Genomic DNA, 13,580 nt, shown 5'->3' with positions numbered 1-13,580 from the left:
GGCTGGCTCTTGGGCCCCCGCCTTTCCACCAGCCCCACCAGGTCCTTTTCTTCTCTGCTGGGCAGTTTCCAGCCACTCCTCCCCCAGCCCGTAACGCTGCACGGGATGGTTGTGGCCTAAGTGCAGGACCCCGCACGTGGTCTTGTTGAACCTCATACTGTTGGCCATTGCCAATCCTGTCTGTCCAGATCCCTCTGTAAAGTCTCCCTACCCTCAAGCAGATCCACACTCTCACCTAACTTGGTGTCATCCACAATCTTACTGAAAGTATACTCTGGCCCCTCCTACAGATCATAGCTAAAGGTGTTGAAGAGGACAGGCACCACTGCTGAGGTCTGAGGAACACAGGGGAAACATTCATAACATTCACAGTCTTACATATTTTGGGTTTTGTATAGACTCTATTTTTAGTAGCAGTATTATTAACACTGGAAAGCCCTTTCAGCTTTAAAGCTCTCAATCCATACGCTTCTTGTGACATCCTTGCAGTCACCACGTGGAAATTTCAACGGGACACACAAAACCCCCACGTTCCTTCGTAAAAGCCCATGTTGCTTTGCAGGGAATGGAAGTGACAGAAGCTTCCCCAGGACAGCCAGCAAGTTTGCCTCCTTGCTTATCATCAAATATCTCCCAAAGACAGCAGGGAGGCTGAAAAGCAGCATTTCTTATTAAGAAGTTTAGCTTTTTCCATTGTCTACCTATTTGAGAATTCAAGATTTATCAGCAATGCAGTTTTTATACCACAGATGAGTGCACCAATTTTCTGTCCGCTTTACTTCATGCATTCTAATATTCATGTATTGACTTAACTGCCTTTTCTATTTCACTGTTTTTCATAATATTTTGGCAGAAAAGAAAAGAATATGTCCTGATATCAGAGGGAATGTTTTAAAGATTAAATTTACCGAGTCCAACAAAAATAACATGTTTTCTGTTTAAAGGGAAACATCACACATTGCACCCCGCCGAATAAAAGAGAATCAGATTCAACCTCTTCAACACTGAGAAATGCAAACTTGAGACTGTTCAACACAATAATCTGAATATTTGATTTAGTACAAGCCTGAGACGTTACACCAGTTCAAAAGGTCCCTCAACAACCCAACATTAAAACTTTATTATTCTAGCAGGTGGCATATTATCATTCTCACAGACTGATAATTTTCCTTATTATCCCCTTGACTGCACATATAACACAGTAATATGAACCTAATAATGCCTATAAACATTTCCATTAACAGTGCTTTTTATTTGGGCACATAGAAAGTGGTACCAGAGCAGTGTAATTGATTTTTTTAATCGATGTATTGCGCTACTGTATACAGCTGCTGAATTTCGACAACAATGAAACCAAACAAAGTGGTATAGGGCTTTAACCTGTAACGTCTTTGCATATTTATTTAGATGTTTATCCAGCCAAGTTTCTTCATTTGTCCCAGTGACAGCAGAGCTCCACAACAGGAAATAACCTCAAAAATAGATTATTACAAAAAAATCCGATCACAAATTATTTCACTCTAGACATACACAAGCTTTGTAATATGATGCACACGCAATCAGCTGAGGTAGGAAAAGCTGCCAAGCTATTCAAAATTTCCATAAGCTTCAATTTTGTTTCATCATCTGCCATACCATACTCATAGTTATATTGCTTGGAAGATACAGAGAGGGCCTGTATATTAATAAACTTATGACTGTCTTCCCAGAGAAACTGCTGCCCCCTCTGACATGCACAGAGAGCACCTGCAAATCCATCCCTAACTCCTCTGTGCTTAATAAACGCTCAGAGTTAGTGTACGGAAGAAGAATCCCTACACATCACACAGGTACAGTCAGCAGTCTGCTTTTGCACGGCCATGCACTGCAACAGAGACAGCTGGGGACTCGGGTCGCTCTGTCACACCGTATTTGTGTAAGTTACTTCATCCCTCCTTATTTCGACAGCAGAAGTGTATCATTGCTCCCCTCACTCCCAATGAGTGAAAGACAGAGTTTGGCTTTTGTTCTGAAAGAAAGGGGAAAAAAAAAAAGAGAAAAGGAGAGAGGAGAAAAGGAGAGAGGAGAAAAGGAGAGAGGAGAAAAGGAGAGAGGAGAAAAGGAGAGAGGAGAAAAGGAGAGAGGAGAAAAGGAGAGAGGAGAAAAGGAGAGAGAAAAAGAGAAAACCCTACTCTCCCTGAGGAACAGCAAGCATCAAGGCTGGGGGCTAGCAAAACCATGGCACGTAATTTCAAAGAGTTTCAAAGGCTGGTAGAGATGGAGCTGCTCTTGTCAAGGGGAGTGTCTGCTGCCAGTGCCACCATTAAACACCTCCCAGCAAAATTAAGGGAGTAGGAGAGGCAAATAAATAATTCTTAGCATACGAGTGTAACCCTTGTATTCGGGAATAGATTAAATAATCCTAACAAACAGCAAGAGTTTTGTGACATCCCTGCGCTCAAACGCACCGCACTTTGGAAAGCTCACTGTCTATTCCATGGGAAATACACTGATAAACACACACGTATGGATTCATCTAGTGCTTTCAAGTAGACTACCGTGATTCTTTTCTCTTTCCTTTGTTCCTGTGCTTACCAATACATACAGCAAAGGCTACACAATCGTCTGTGTCATGAGACAACAGCTTTAGGGAGAACTCCAGACTGCCCTCCAAAGAACCAAACGTAATCCTGCTTTGCCCTCATTACAGATCACCTTTACTGAACTCATGCCTGCATTCCATTCACACACATTTCACCTGCAAAGCTCACAGCTTTGTACAACCTTGCTCAAAGTAAAATTAACAGCTTATTACATTTAACAAGTTTAGCAATTAAATACTGGTATCACCTCCCACTCTTCTCCTCTTAATCCTCAAACTGGCAAAGAAAGCAGCAAATACTCGAAATATTTTATACCTGCAAAACGGCGCTCAGTAACCCGATGAAGATACGTTTTGAGATGTTCTGCAAAGACACACTCTCCACAGCTAACTGATTTGTGCTTTGATCACTGGGCTCAGTGAAGAACCGCAGACTGTTACCACGTCCGAGTGTAATGTAAAGCTAAGGACGAAGCCATGCGTACGCAGAGGAGGGAAGCCATCATCAACGGTAGGGTTTGAAAAGGCCAGCCCCACAGACCGGCTTAGGAACTGCATGAAATCAGCCCTGCGGATGTTGCAGAAGCTTTCTTTTTTATTCAGTAGCAGAGCTCTGGAGTGAGCTTCTTTTTTTTTTTTTTTTAATTATCCCTGAACAAACCCAACCAACCAACCACCAAACCCAATCAAGCCCCGCCCCCCCAAATCCCAAACAAATAAACAAAACAAAAAAACCCCAAGAAAACTCCATGCAAAAATTGCTGTAAGATGTAGAGATGATTTTTTTGGTCCTCCTTGCTGCCAATACTCATTACTCAGCCAAGTATTCGCGCCTATAGGATTCCCTAGCACGAGTTGTGAACTGGAGAGAATGTGAAATATATAACAAACGCATTCTCAGGACAACAGAGTTTGTAAAAGGCAAGCGTACAAGTGGTACTAGGTTTGTTCACACAATATCAATAAAACATGAAAAGTAAGAAGAGTAGAGTGCAACTCTACCCTAATCCGTTCACTTTTCAAAATAAGTTCACACCCTTCTTTTTCTGTGATTGTGCTAAATGATGCCTGACAGGCTAAAAAAAAAAAAAAAGAAAAATGCAGGAATGACAAGCAAGCCCCTCCTCCCCCCGACACGTCCTCTACAGCTTTTCGTTACTAAGTAGTTTTCAAAAGCACATGGAAATATGAATTCAGCCAAAATTACCTTAATAACTAAGTCAAACTTCTGGTGCAAATCCCTATTTACTGGCTTCAGGAGTGTCAGTACAGCTGTTGTGAGATTCATATGGAAATACTGTGGATAATCCTCAGGAGTACCTGTAAAAAAAGACATTGAGATTTGAACAAAGGCTGTTTCTGAAAGATTTAGTTGAACAATATATTTATTTAACTCATTAGTTCTCAAAGGAACAAAAGCTCATCCTGCTACTGTAAGGATAAAATACTGCATCACGTGTACATGGAGCTTAAGGATACTACTAACATTACGCACTTAGTATTATTACGTGGTTTCTTTTCCACTCTTTAGCGCAGGCAGCCGAGATTGCACCATCTGCGACAAAACTGAGCACTGCGTGCTCAGCAGACCTCTGGCTACACTTTTTTGGCCCAGGGAGCAGAAGCAGCAAGCAGACAGCCCAGGAGGGAACATGGTCTCTTCTGTGTCGATGATCTTATAGCAGAGGGTTACCACAAGGTGAAAAGCACTTGTAGCTTTGCTTTCTTGGACCCGGAGAAAGGCTTTTGTGGGGCATTGCTGTGTGCCAGGCAAATGCATCAGGGAGCTCACGGTACTGGAGAGAACCCTCAAAAATGTTGTGGGTTTTTTCACTCTTCATTTATATGTCAAACAAATAGAACACTAATTGTCAAAAACTGGCAGCAGAAATCAGAGACGGTTCCAGGGTCAAAACCAGAAGCTGCTGATTTAAAGGAAAAATTGTCTTTTCCCAAGAACCAGTCCCAGAGAAAAGCAAGCCTTAAAATTACTAGTAAAAATAGGTAAGGGAAAACCTTCCAACAGGGCTGAGCAGTAAATACAGGAGTAGCACAGGGCTGTGACGCAGTTAGCTCTAAGGAAAAAAAAACAGGGTGAGATTGCAGACGAGAGAAGGCGAGCTGGCTTCTCCCCTCTACGTGCAAGGGGAGGGGGACTGCTCACACGCCCATGAACGCCAGACGTATGTGTGGGTCTATCGCAAAGACCCAACCACGTTAACGTTCCTGAGAGTCAAGGATTGGACAAATTAGCGCATGAAAAAAGATGTCAAACATCACGCTTCCAAATGTAAAGATATCGGGCATTTCGTAAGAAATGAAATATATCTGTATGGCCCCAATCCAGCCCTCTTCTCTGAAACACTGTACTTTGGAAGGTAGTTCTTTCATCATGTACAATCCCAGTGGTACCATGTTGTAACTAGTTCTCTCATCTCAGGATGTCCCTCAAGAATATTTAGGGCCTAATCTTCTATCGTTTTATCAGTATCAGTCCATAACCACTTGGACAAGCACATTCAGACATCCTGATACATCCTTTGAGAGGATTCCACTCAGAGGTCAGAATGAGGAAAAAAGCAGAAAATAATGGGCTAGTAACACACTTAGGCTATTTCTTCATTTCTCAAGATACTTTTGTCTTCAGCAGTGCTATGCTCTCGTGAATGTGCAACAAGACTTCCACAGGCATCTATTGTTCCTTTATTGAGTGAATCTAACTCCTTTTCAATGAACTGTAGGGGAACCTGTTGTTGTTGGAACTGGAGAGGTCCACTCATACCCTCCTTAGGAGAAAGATCATTAGATTTGGTGACAGCAGCACTGAGGTATTTACTTGAACACTTGAAAAGCTAGTTAACCTGACAGCATGTCCGGCAGAGATCTTTACGGGCATTTAAGGATGAGGTTAGTAAGAGACATCCAGTAGAATTGAGTTGTCACTGCAGCGATGCCAGGCTTCATTAAAAGAAACACGTCCTTACAGTAGACTCGAAAGACACTGAGAAAGACGCACAGATTTCACATATAACATCCACAGTGCCCAAAGCATATGCCAGGACTTGACTCGTACAGGTGTGCAGCGGGAGAAGGAAAGCAGGGTAAAAGAACCACCAAATTACAACTCCAGTCAAATCAAATAAAACTCAAAATCATTCTCATATTTAGTCAGTAGCTTATTTTCTCATTCTACAGGCATAGTTCAGACCTTCCAATGTTTAAAAAAGGACATATCCAAAGATATAAAGAACAACTAGGTTTAAATCTAAGGCAAGGGAAAAATACATGTAACAAAAAATATCTGCACGGCCTATTTCCTGTGAAACTATTTAATATTTTCTGAGAGAAAGGCTAAAATATAAATAGCAGTGCATACTGGCAAAGATGAAGACAGACTTAAAATCTAAAGAGAAATCCTTTTGAAGATCGTGAAAAAAAGAAAAAAAAAAAGAGATAGCCTTTCCACTGAAAAAATCCCCCAAACCAAACCGTTACAACACGCCTCTCCGAATTATTTCTTTGAGTTCTAAACAGTCCAACATTAAACATATTACAGGTGAGTGAAACACAACTTTGAACAAGTTCACTCCTGAAGAACCTTGCAAGTTATGCAAAGAACTTTAAAAAAAAAAATGGACCAGATGTTGCACTAGAGCATAACTGTGAACAACAGAATTTAGAAAAGAAGTCCATTTTCAAACATAAAACCACCTAGTGCATCTGCTCTACAAGAATTTACAAATTTCCTTTACAACACAGTGTTGCTGGAAGAGGACGAGCTGACAGCAATGCATCACTTCGTCTGCCAGACGTGAATCCGGTTACAGGACTCGAGCGTGCTTCGTGGCTACCCAAACAAAACCCGATTTCTTTTCTGGGAAGTCTGCCGTGCTGAGGCTGATCTGTCACAGCCACGTCCCTTGCCACAGTCCTGGGAGCAGAGTCCTGGGAACGCCTCAGGACCAGTCTGCTGGGACTGAGCAGGTTCAGGCTCCTGCATTCTGCACACAGAGCGCAGGACTTGCGCACTGATTACAGTGGTACCTGGTGTGCCAGCAATTCATTTGTACACTTCTTAAGACGGTTCTTAAAATGACAGACACATCACAACATCAAAGCTATGATTTTTCTCCTTTCACAACAGAACAATAATATACAAAAGCATCCTCTTTTTTCTATGACAAGAAAAACTATGCAATCTGCTCATTAAAGTCCTTTCTTCCACCTCTCTCTCCATGGGTGAGAAAGCCACGAAGCTGCCGTTTCACACCGCAAGCATGAAGATGTGATACCACAAATCACACACCTTTCAGGTCTCCCACTAGTTCCAAGGCACAGAAACTACTTTGGCATCAGTCTCTGTCCTTTGGGAAGAGCAGGGCAGGGGGAGGTTTGCAACTGCAACCCACTGCCTTGGGCCTTTCCGTTATCAAATCTTACAAGCTAAGCCACTGGAAACAAATGCCAAATACAGCAAAGCAGCAGGAAAAAAAAAAACCCAAAACCCCACCATGAATGCCACAGAATAGAAGGCATCTCCCAGCAAAGAGACTGTTCTCTGAACTCTTTGGAGAACTGCATTCCTCTCTGGCCATGAAACAGCACAGCCGACTAAACAAGCCTCAGATTACAAGGGAAAGCACGCAAGCCACGGGCAGCAAAATTAAATGCGGATGCAGCAACGCCCTTTGAGTTGCTCTGTGCCGGAAGACTTTTGGAATGAAACCTGTTCTAATTGCCTTTCTCGAGCATCTTTTATTGCACCTTTGCACCCATGAAAGAAAAATGCATAGCAGCGCAGCTGCAGTGAGCACAGACAGGTCTCTCTCCTTCTGCTTGCTGTGTTGTTCCATTCACAAACCAGACAATTCTGCATCTCATCTGAATAAATAATAATCATTAATGCAGCCACCTGAAATAAACTTCTAAATTGCAATTAAACATAAATAAACATAACAATGGTTTCAGACATCCCACTAACCACAATATGAATTTTTATTAGGTTTCCACTCTCCCAGGCAATCTTTTTCTGGCTGGTCATAATAAAGCGACTGATTGTGAGTGATAGCAAGAGTAGCAGACACCAACCAACTAGGATGGAATAGAGGATGCCCGGTCGATCGGAAGGCGGCTGGATGTTTCGGTCCTGATCTATGGCTTGTATGGGTGGAGTAACACTGATGGGATTCACACGTGCCTGAAATGAAAAATCAGACAGGTTTGAAACAGAAACATTAGAAAGCCAAAAGGCAGATCTTGAGGTTTAACACAAAAACATTCCACTGAAAGGGTATTTGCTGAAATTGCAGGAGAAAAAGTATTCATATTTAAGAACAGTTACGGTACATCTCCATTTTGAAATCAAAATTAAGTGGGCAATATATAAATATTTCTGCACCAATCTCCTTGCTTCTGGATACATTCTATGCTAGAACAGTATCTTTTATGAACACAAGCTCGCAAACGATCAAGCAAATGCTTGACGACTCTTCTCTAAATAGTGCCTTGAATCAGGCATTTCAGAGATCATCACAGCAGTGGATTACAGCAAATGCTTTAAAAAAAGGAAATAATAACAAATTGAATTTGAGAATCATTAGGAGCTAGAGCAGCTGTGATACATGAATACATTCTGCAAAAGAAATTCAAGCCAAGGTACGGACATTCCAGGGATAGGTACATTTGGAACACTTGTATGGACGCTGCAGTAAGTCACACCGTTGTTCAGAAGTGGGGTGATTTCACATGCTGAACATGGAAACAGAAAGCCAGAAGAAGCATTCGCAGGCTTTCATCTCGTTCAGTATTTGTATGCCTGTTTCTTTACCTACCAGCTTAACAGCATTCCCGTATCTAATAAACAGCACTTAGCCCTCACTCTTCCTTTGAGCATCTTCTGAAGTTTTCCTACACCGATACAGTCTCCCGTGGTAACACCAGAGCTGCCGTTCCCATCTGTAAAGGAACGCTTTCAGTAACCTTGCCTGCTTAACCAGCTAGAAATGTAACCACTCCATGAATGCATGTGCACCAGGCATTCCCATCCCCTTCTTGTAACTTCTAGTTGCATGGCAGAAACATTTAATAACCTCTATGAAAAACCAGATGCCTTTGTTCCAATACGACTAATCCCGGAAGCCTTTGCTTTGGCAAGCTCTAACACTCCATGTTCTGGAAGAGGGAACTTGAAATTTAGCATAGGAATAGGAATGATACAAGTCCACACTTGGCCAAGTTTTGGCACAGCCTCTGGAAATCCTCCTGCTGTGATTTGGAAGAAAACAGCAGGAGCTTTAGCAATGTCTGTCAAAAAACCTAGGGGAAGAAAAGGTGAGCCAGGAGGAGGAGACCAAGACAGGAATAAATGCAAAGCGGTTTGCAAGAGGTGAGAGTTAACAACCCCTTCTGTAATTTTGGATACACAGCCATGCAGTAACACAAGCTATTCTGCCCACAGTTTGGCCACCCAGAAGCCATTTCCTAGAGGTTACTGGGGTCTGACAAGGCTTTTCCACGCTGAGGAGCCAGGGCTTGCAGCCACACGTGGTTACACAGCTCTCGGCTTTGGGTGCAGAGCATCAGCCTACCAAGATGAGGAGGACTGGTGCCTCCTCACCCTGCCCCTCTGCTCATGGCTTTTTCCATAGTTCCCCACAAGCAGGCAAGGTCCTTTGTCATGTGCCTGTTTCCACTTCTGACTCTTTAAAAAATTAAACTTTTAAAAGTGTAATGAGAAAGATGAGCTCAAAATAGGCATAAAGAAAGAGAGAAGATACATTTAACACATGTCTGAATTATTAAAATGCTTTAGGACTGCATAAAAGTTACATGGTGAGAGAGATGATGTATAAAACTGTCCAAGACTAAAATGCCATTTTTAAATCTACAGATTAATTGAAACACTCTCAGACTGACCTACATTACAGTTAAAAACATATCCACAACAAAACCAGCCTCATTTGCTAAGGCTGGCTAGATTTGAAACTCACCATTACGATGTTACAGGCCAAGCTGAACCATCTGAGCTAGCGCTACAATGCTAGAGGAACAGCCATGGCTCTAGCCTTGTCAATAACGAGCTGTCAGCTGCACCCGACCGCTGAAACTAGACTGAAATAAGAGCTGTCGGATATATAACTCCGAGAGCAAGGACGTGCTTTACTTTACTTTCCAATTCAAGGAGAAGCTCAGGAGCAGCATTTAGAAAAACTCCAGTTGAAACTAAACGGGTTCTCCTTGAACAAGGATATTTCATCCCATGCTGCCACCACTACACTGACTCCTCAGAACCAAAGCAAGTTGTGTAAGAAAATGGAAGTATACGAAAACTAAGAATGAAACATGAAATCCATTTATTTTTCATTCCATACAGGTTGTTTTCCTAAGTACTGCACACACCCTGAAGTGGGCTGCTCATAAACTAGAAGATACCATGCAACAAGATCAGCCGCAATCTGCTGAAATGTTTGCGGACAATTTAAAGCTGTTTTGAACTAAATGGGCTGATGTGTCTTGAAGCAAAGCTGAAGGTACTCTCATATAGTTCTAATAAACATAGATAATGCAGGTATCTTTTCCATTTAAACTTAAATTAGAACTATGAAAACACACCTGCACAAAGAAGCAGCCAGGAAGTGTGTTAATGAATCTGTAAAAGCAGATGTAGAATCTTTTTATGAAAAATAATTATTTTTAAAAATTGTAGTTAAAACATGTCATCAATAGCAGTAATAACTATCATTATCACATAGCGATATTTCTTTTTTTCCTGAGCACTTTAAAATGTAAAAGGCACGAATAGGTCCTCACAACATCTGCCGCGTCCCCCTGACAAGATGCTGCTCGGCTGCCAAGCCATCAGTGCTCACAAGGCCTGAAGCAGCTCCCTGAAGGGACCCCTCCGCTGGGAGGGGTCCACAGTTTGCTCGGCTGCCAAGCCATCAGTGCTCACAAGGCCTGAAGCAGCTCCCTGAAGGGACCCCTCAGCTGGGAGGGGTCCCCAGTTCTGCCCCAAAACTGTTCTGCGTATCATGGTTAGCAGTTGTTGCTAGAGACCAGCAGACCACAATACTGTGACACCCACCGCTGTCTTCACCAGGAGGTTCAGAGAAAAGATGAGGCTTTGCTCAGTCCTTTGAGAGAGAGGATGTGCTCACAAAGAGATGGAAGGTGCCTCCTGACTTGAGCAGAGGAGGCAGAGCCTCCTTGCAGCTTTGCAGAGCAGGCAAACGTTACAAACTGGGGGCTGTGACAGCCACCGTTGTGTACTAGAACCAACATCCTTGCAAAAGATGAAAAAAACTCCGATTGCTGCTCTACTCAGCCTCAAAGGAGAGCTCCATAAAAAGAAGGAAGATTATTGAAAGAAACAGAAAACACATTTCTGATAGGGTGAAATGTTTGCAGGGTCCCTGACTGCTTAAGAACACTCGCCTGGAGGCAAAGAAAAAGCACGTGTGGTTTTTATTGAGACAGGCTTGAGAAAGGGCAAGGCAAGTCAGAATGGCTAAGCAGCGGGGCAGAGAAGGTTACTCGGAATAAACAGACGGCCTTCAAAAAACATCCACTTCCACGTGAAGAACATAAAAGGGTTCAGAAGCTCTGGCAGAAGCAGGTGATTAAAAATCAAACATGGAGATCCTGTCAGTTCCAGAGTAAAATATGCAGTAATTTGTTTACCTCTCCTCATTAGGGAAGAGATCCCTTAGTTACTGGGTTTGGTATTAATAGACTTCCAGGTGCTTCAAATATAGCAAAAAATGCCATCACACAGGCTAAAAAAAAGCGTACCTAAACCCCAACTTGCAAACGTTATCACAAGTATTAATAATTTTAAAAAAATAAATCCTTCTTCAAACAGAACTGTGACAGGAAGCCTGCCAGGACGTCTACAGGGCCAAGAGATGATCAAGGCAAAAGAAAAAGTTTTAAAAAAAGCTCAGACAGAATAAGAGAGTAGCACAAAGCCTATTTTTTTTTCCTCCTTCTGTGTCTGCCATGAAAGAATTCTGATGGGTCCTCGTGCCAGCACCTCTCCGTGCAGGATGCAGAGCAGGTCCCGCAAAAAATCACAGCATTCAGAGACACTGTGAACTGAACAAGCTAAAAGAAGAGTAGCATGAGGCCAAGAGCAGATGGGGTTCTAAAAGAAGGCAAGAGTGAATCGTATGAACTTACTGTGCCATGTAATTTCCTGCTCAGAAGTGCTTTGGTATCTGAGGAAGAGCAAACCAAAATTAAAAGGGTGACCCAGGGAAATACCACCATGGAGCCTGAGGCTTGTACCAGGAAAAACCGAGCAAACACATGAGCAAACACAACACGCCAGGGAACGTTTGGGTTTCTGCAAAAGGAAGTCCAGCCTCTCAAACTTACTGTGGTGCCCTGCGGGAATCACTAGCATATGGATACCAGAAGTCTGTCTGATATGGTGCATTTAGACTTCCAGCCAACATTGACAAGCTCCCTCATAAAATATTCTTAAGGAAATTTGGCCTTGACAGAAAACGAGCAAAGACCTGTGTATCCAGAAACAGGCTAGGAGGCACGGGGCAGAGCAGGAGTAAGCTTTCGGTTCCCACAGGAAGAGAGAAGAAAGAGATCCACAAGGATCTGTGCTAGTACTAGAGCCTCCTGGCTCACTTCTACGTGACCTTGGAAACAGGGGAGAGCACAGTAAGAAGAATTATCAATTATACTCAATTATTCAGTGTGGAGAGGATGAGGGTCACCTGCAAAAGACTGCCGTTCTAAGCACTGAAGGCCGAATACTTCATGAGGTGTCTCAAGCTTTATCACATTTTCCTTTTACATATTCAGTCCTTTTACGAAGCCAAACTTTCAGTACTCTTACACAGAGAAATCTTCTCAGCCATGTTTGCTGGGAGGATGATGAGTCAAAATGATCCTCATTTGGAATCAAACAAGACTTGACTGCTTAGAGGCTGAGAGGACAGAGCACTTGGAATCTTTCCCTCGGCTCTTTTTGGTAGAAAGATCGCTCACAATCCATTATGAAATCATCAGTGAGTAATAAAATATTTCTTCATAAATGTCATAAAACAGTGTCATCCGACAACCCCTGTCACCAAACGATACACACGTCAAAAAGCAGCAGCATGAAGTTTCTGTCATGGGAAAGATGCGAAAGAAGACCGGAAATTATGTGAAGTTACTGTTAGAAAAATCAAAAGGGCTAGAAAAGAAAAAAAAGCCACAACAGCAAATATTAATTCAAACGCTCTGTCTTAATGCATTTAGTGTAGCCAGAAAATGCTTGTATTTGTTTGCTCTGCTCTCTGTACCTGTGCGGTTAACCAAAACTCGGATGCAAGTTGTTTCTGTGTAGAAGAAACTGATAATGAAGCCAGGCCTGTTTAAAACAATCCTGTTTATTCGGCAGAAAGGCAAAAGCCACGTTTCCCTGTACGGGAAAGAAACTGAACCTTCAGACACCAGTACTTCTTGCTTCTAACTTTGAAGACGCGCTGGCCACAAAGCCCGTTTGCTTTAATTCCGGAGCTGACCACCACTCCCACCCCACCTGAGCCTGTCTCTGACGCTGCCTTCCCCTGTCTTCCTCTGTTGGCATAGACGCCTTTGCAACGCAGCAAAACTCTCTCAGCTGATCTCTACTGCAAATGGTGACACGTGGCTAGCATACGGATCTCTAAGATAACAACAGGATAATAAATGATGATAATTAACAAATAATGACAAGCAGAAATTTTCCTTTTTTTCTCACCTGAAAAATACCTTAAAAAAACCTAAAGCAAAAGATCTTTAAGCCACAGATCACTGACTATTCCCAAAACTTCTGCATGCATTCATGCAAGTGTTCTAAGCCCCTACTAAGGAAGTGAGGAAAAGGAACAAGTGATTTTTTTTTAATTTATTTATTAACATGGAGCATAATAAATTTAGGATTGCAGTTGCATTCCATAACACAAACACTATCTCTAGGCATCTGCATAAACACATCTATTTTTTTCACTGTCAC

The 13,580-nt window shown here is 42.4% G+C and overlaps 1 protein-coding gene across 1 annotated transcript in view; it reads right to left on the bottom strand.

The window, feature by feature from the left end:
* The window catches only part of LOC104501149 (protocadherin-15-like), a gene marked incomplete at both ends in the record, with an annotated part of 98,313 nt that overhangs the window by 59,866 nt on the left and 24,867 nt on the right, over positions 1 to 13,580 (bottom strand). The window contains 2 exons of the mRNA XM_010144911.1: positions 3,789 to 3,901; positions 7,670 to 7,778. Of these exons, the coding sequence (XP_010143213.1) occupies positions 3,789 to 3,901; positions 7,670 to 7,778 (222 nt within the window). The remainder of the gene's footprint in view (positions 1 to 3,788; positions 3,902 to 7,669; positions 7,779 to 13,580) is intronic.

Source organism: Buceros rhinoceros, unplaced genomic scaffold, assembly GCF_000710305.1.
Source record: "Buceros rhinoceros silvestris isolate BGI_N320 unplaced genomic scaffold, ASM71030v1 scaffold4361, whole genome shotgun sequence".
Classification (NCBI taxonomy): Eukaryota; Metazoa; Chordata; class Aves; order Bucerotiformes; family Bucerotidae; genus Buceros; species Buceros rhinoceros.
Note: the sequence above shows the minus strand (reverse complement) of the source record. Positions and strands in the feature narration are given on the sequence as shown.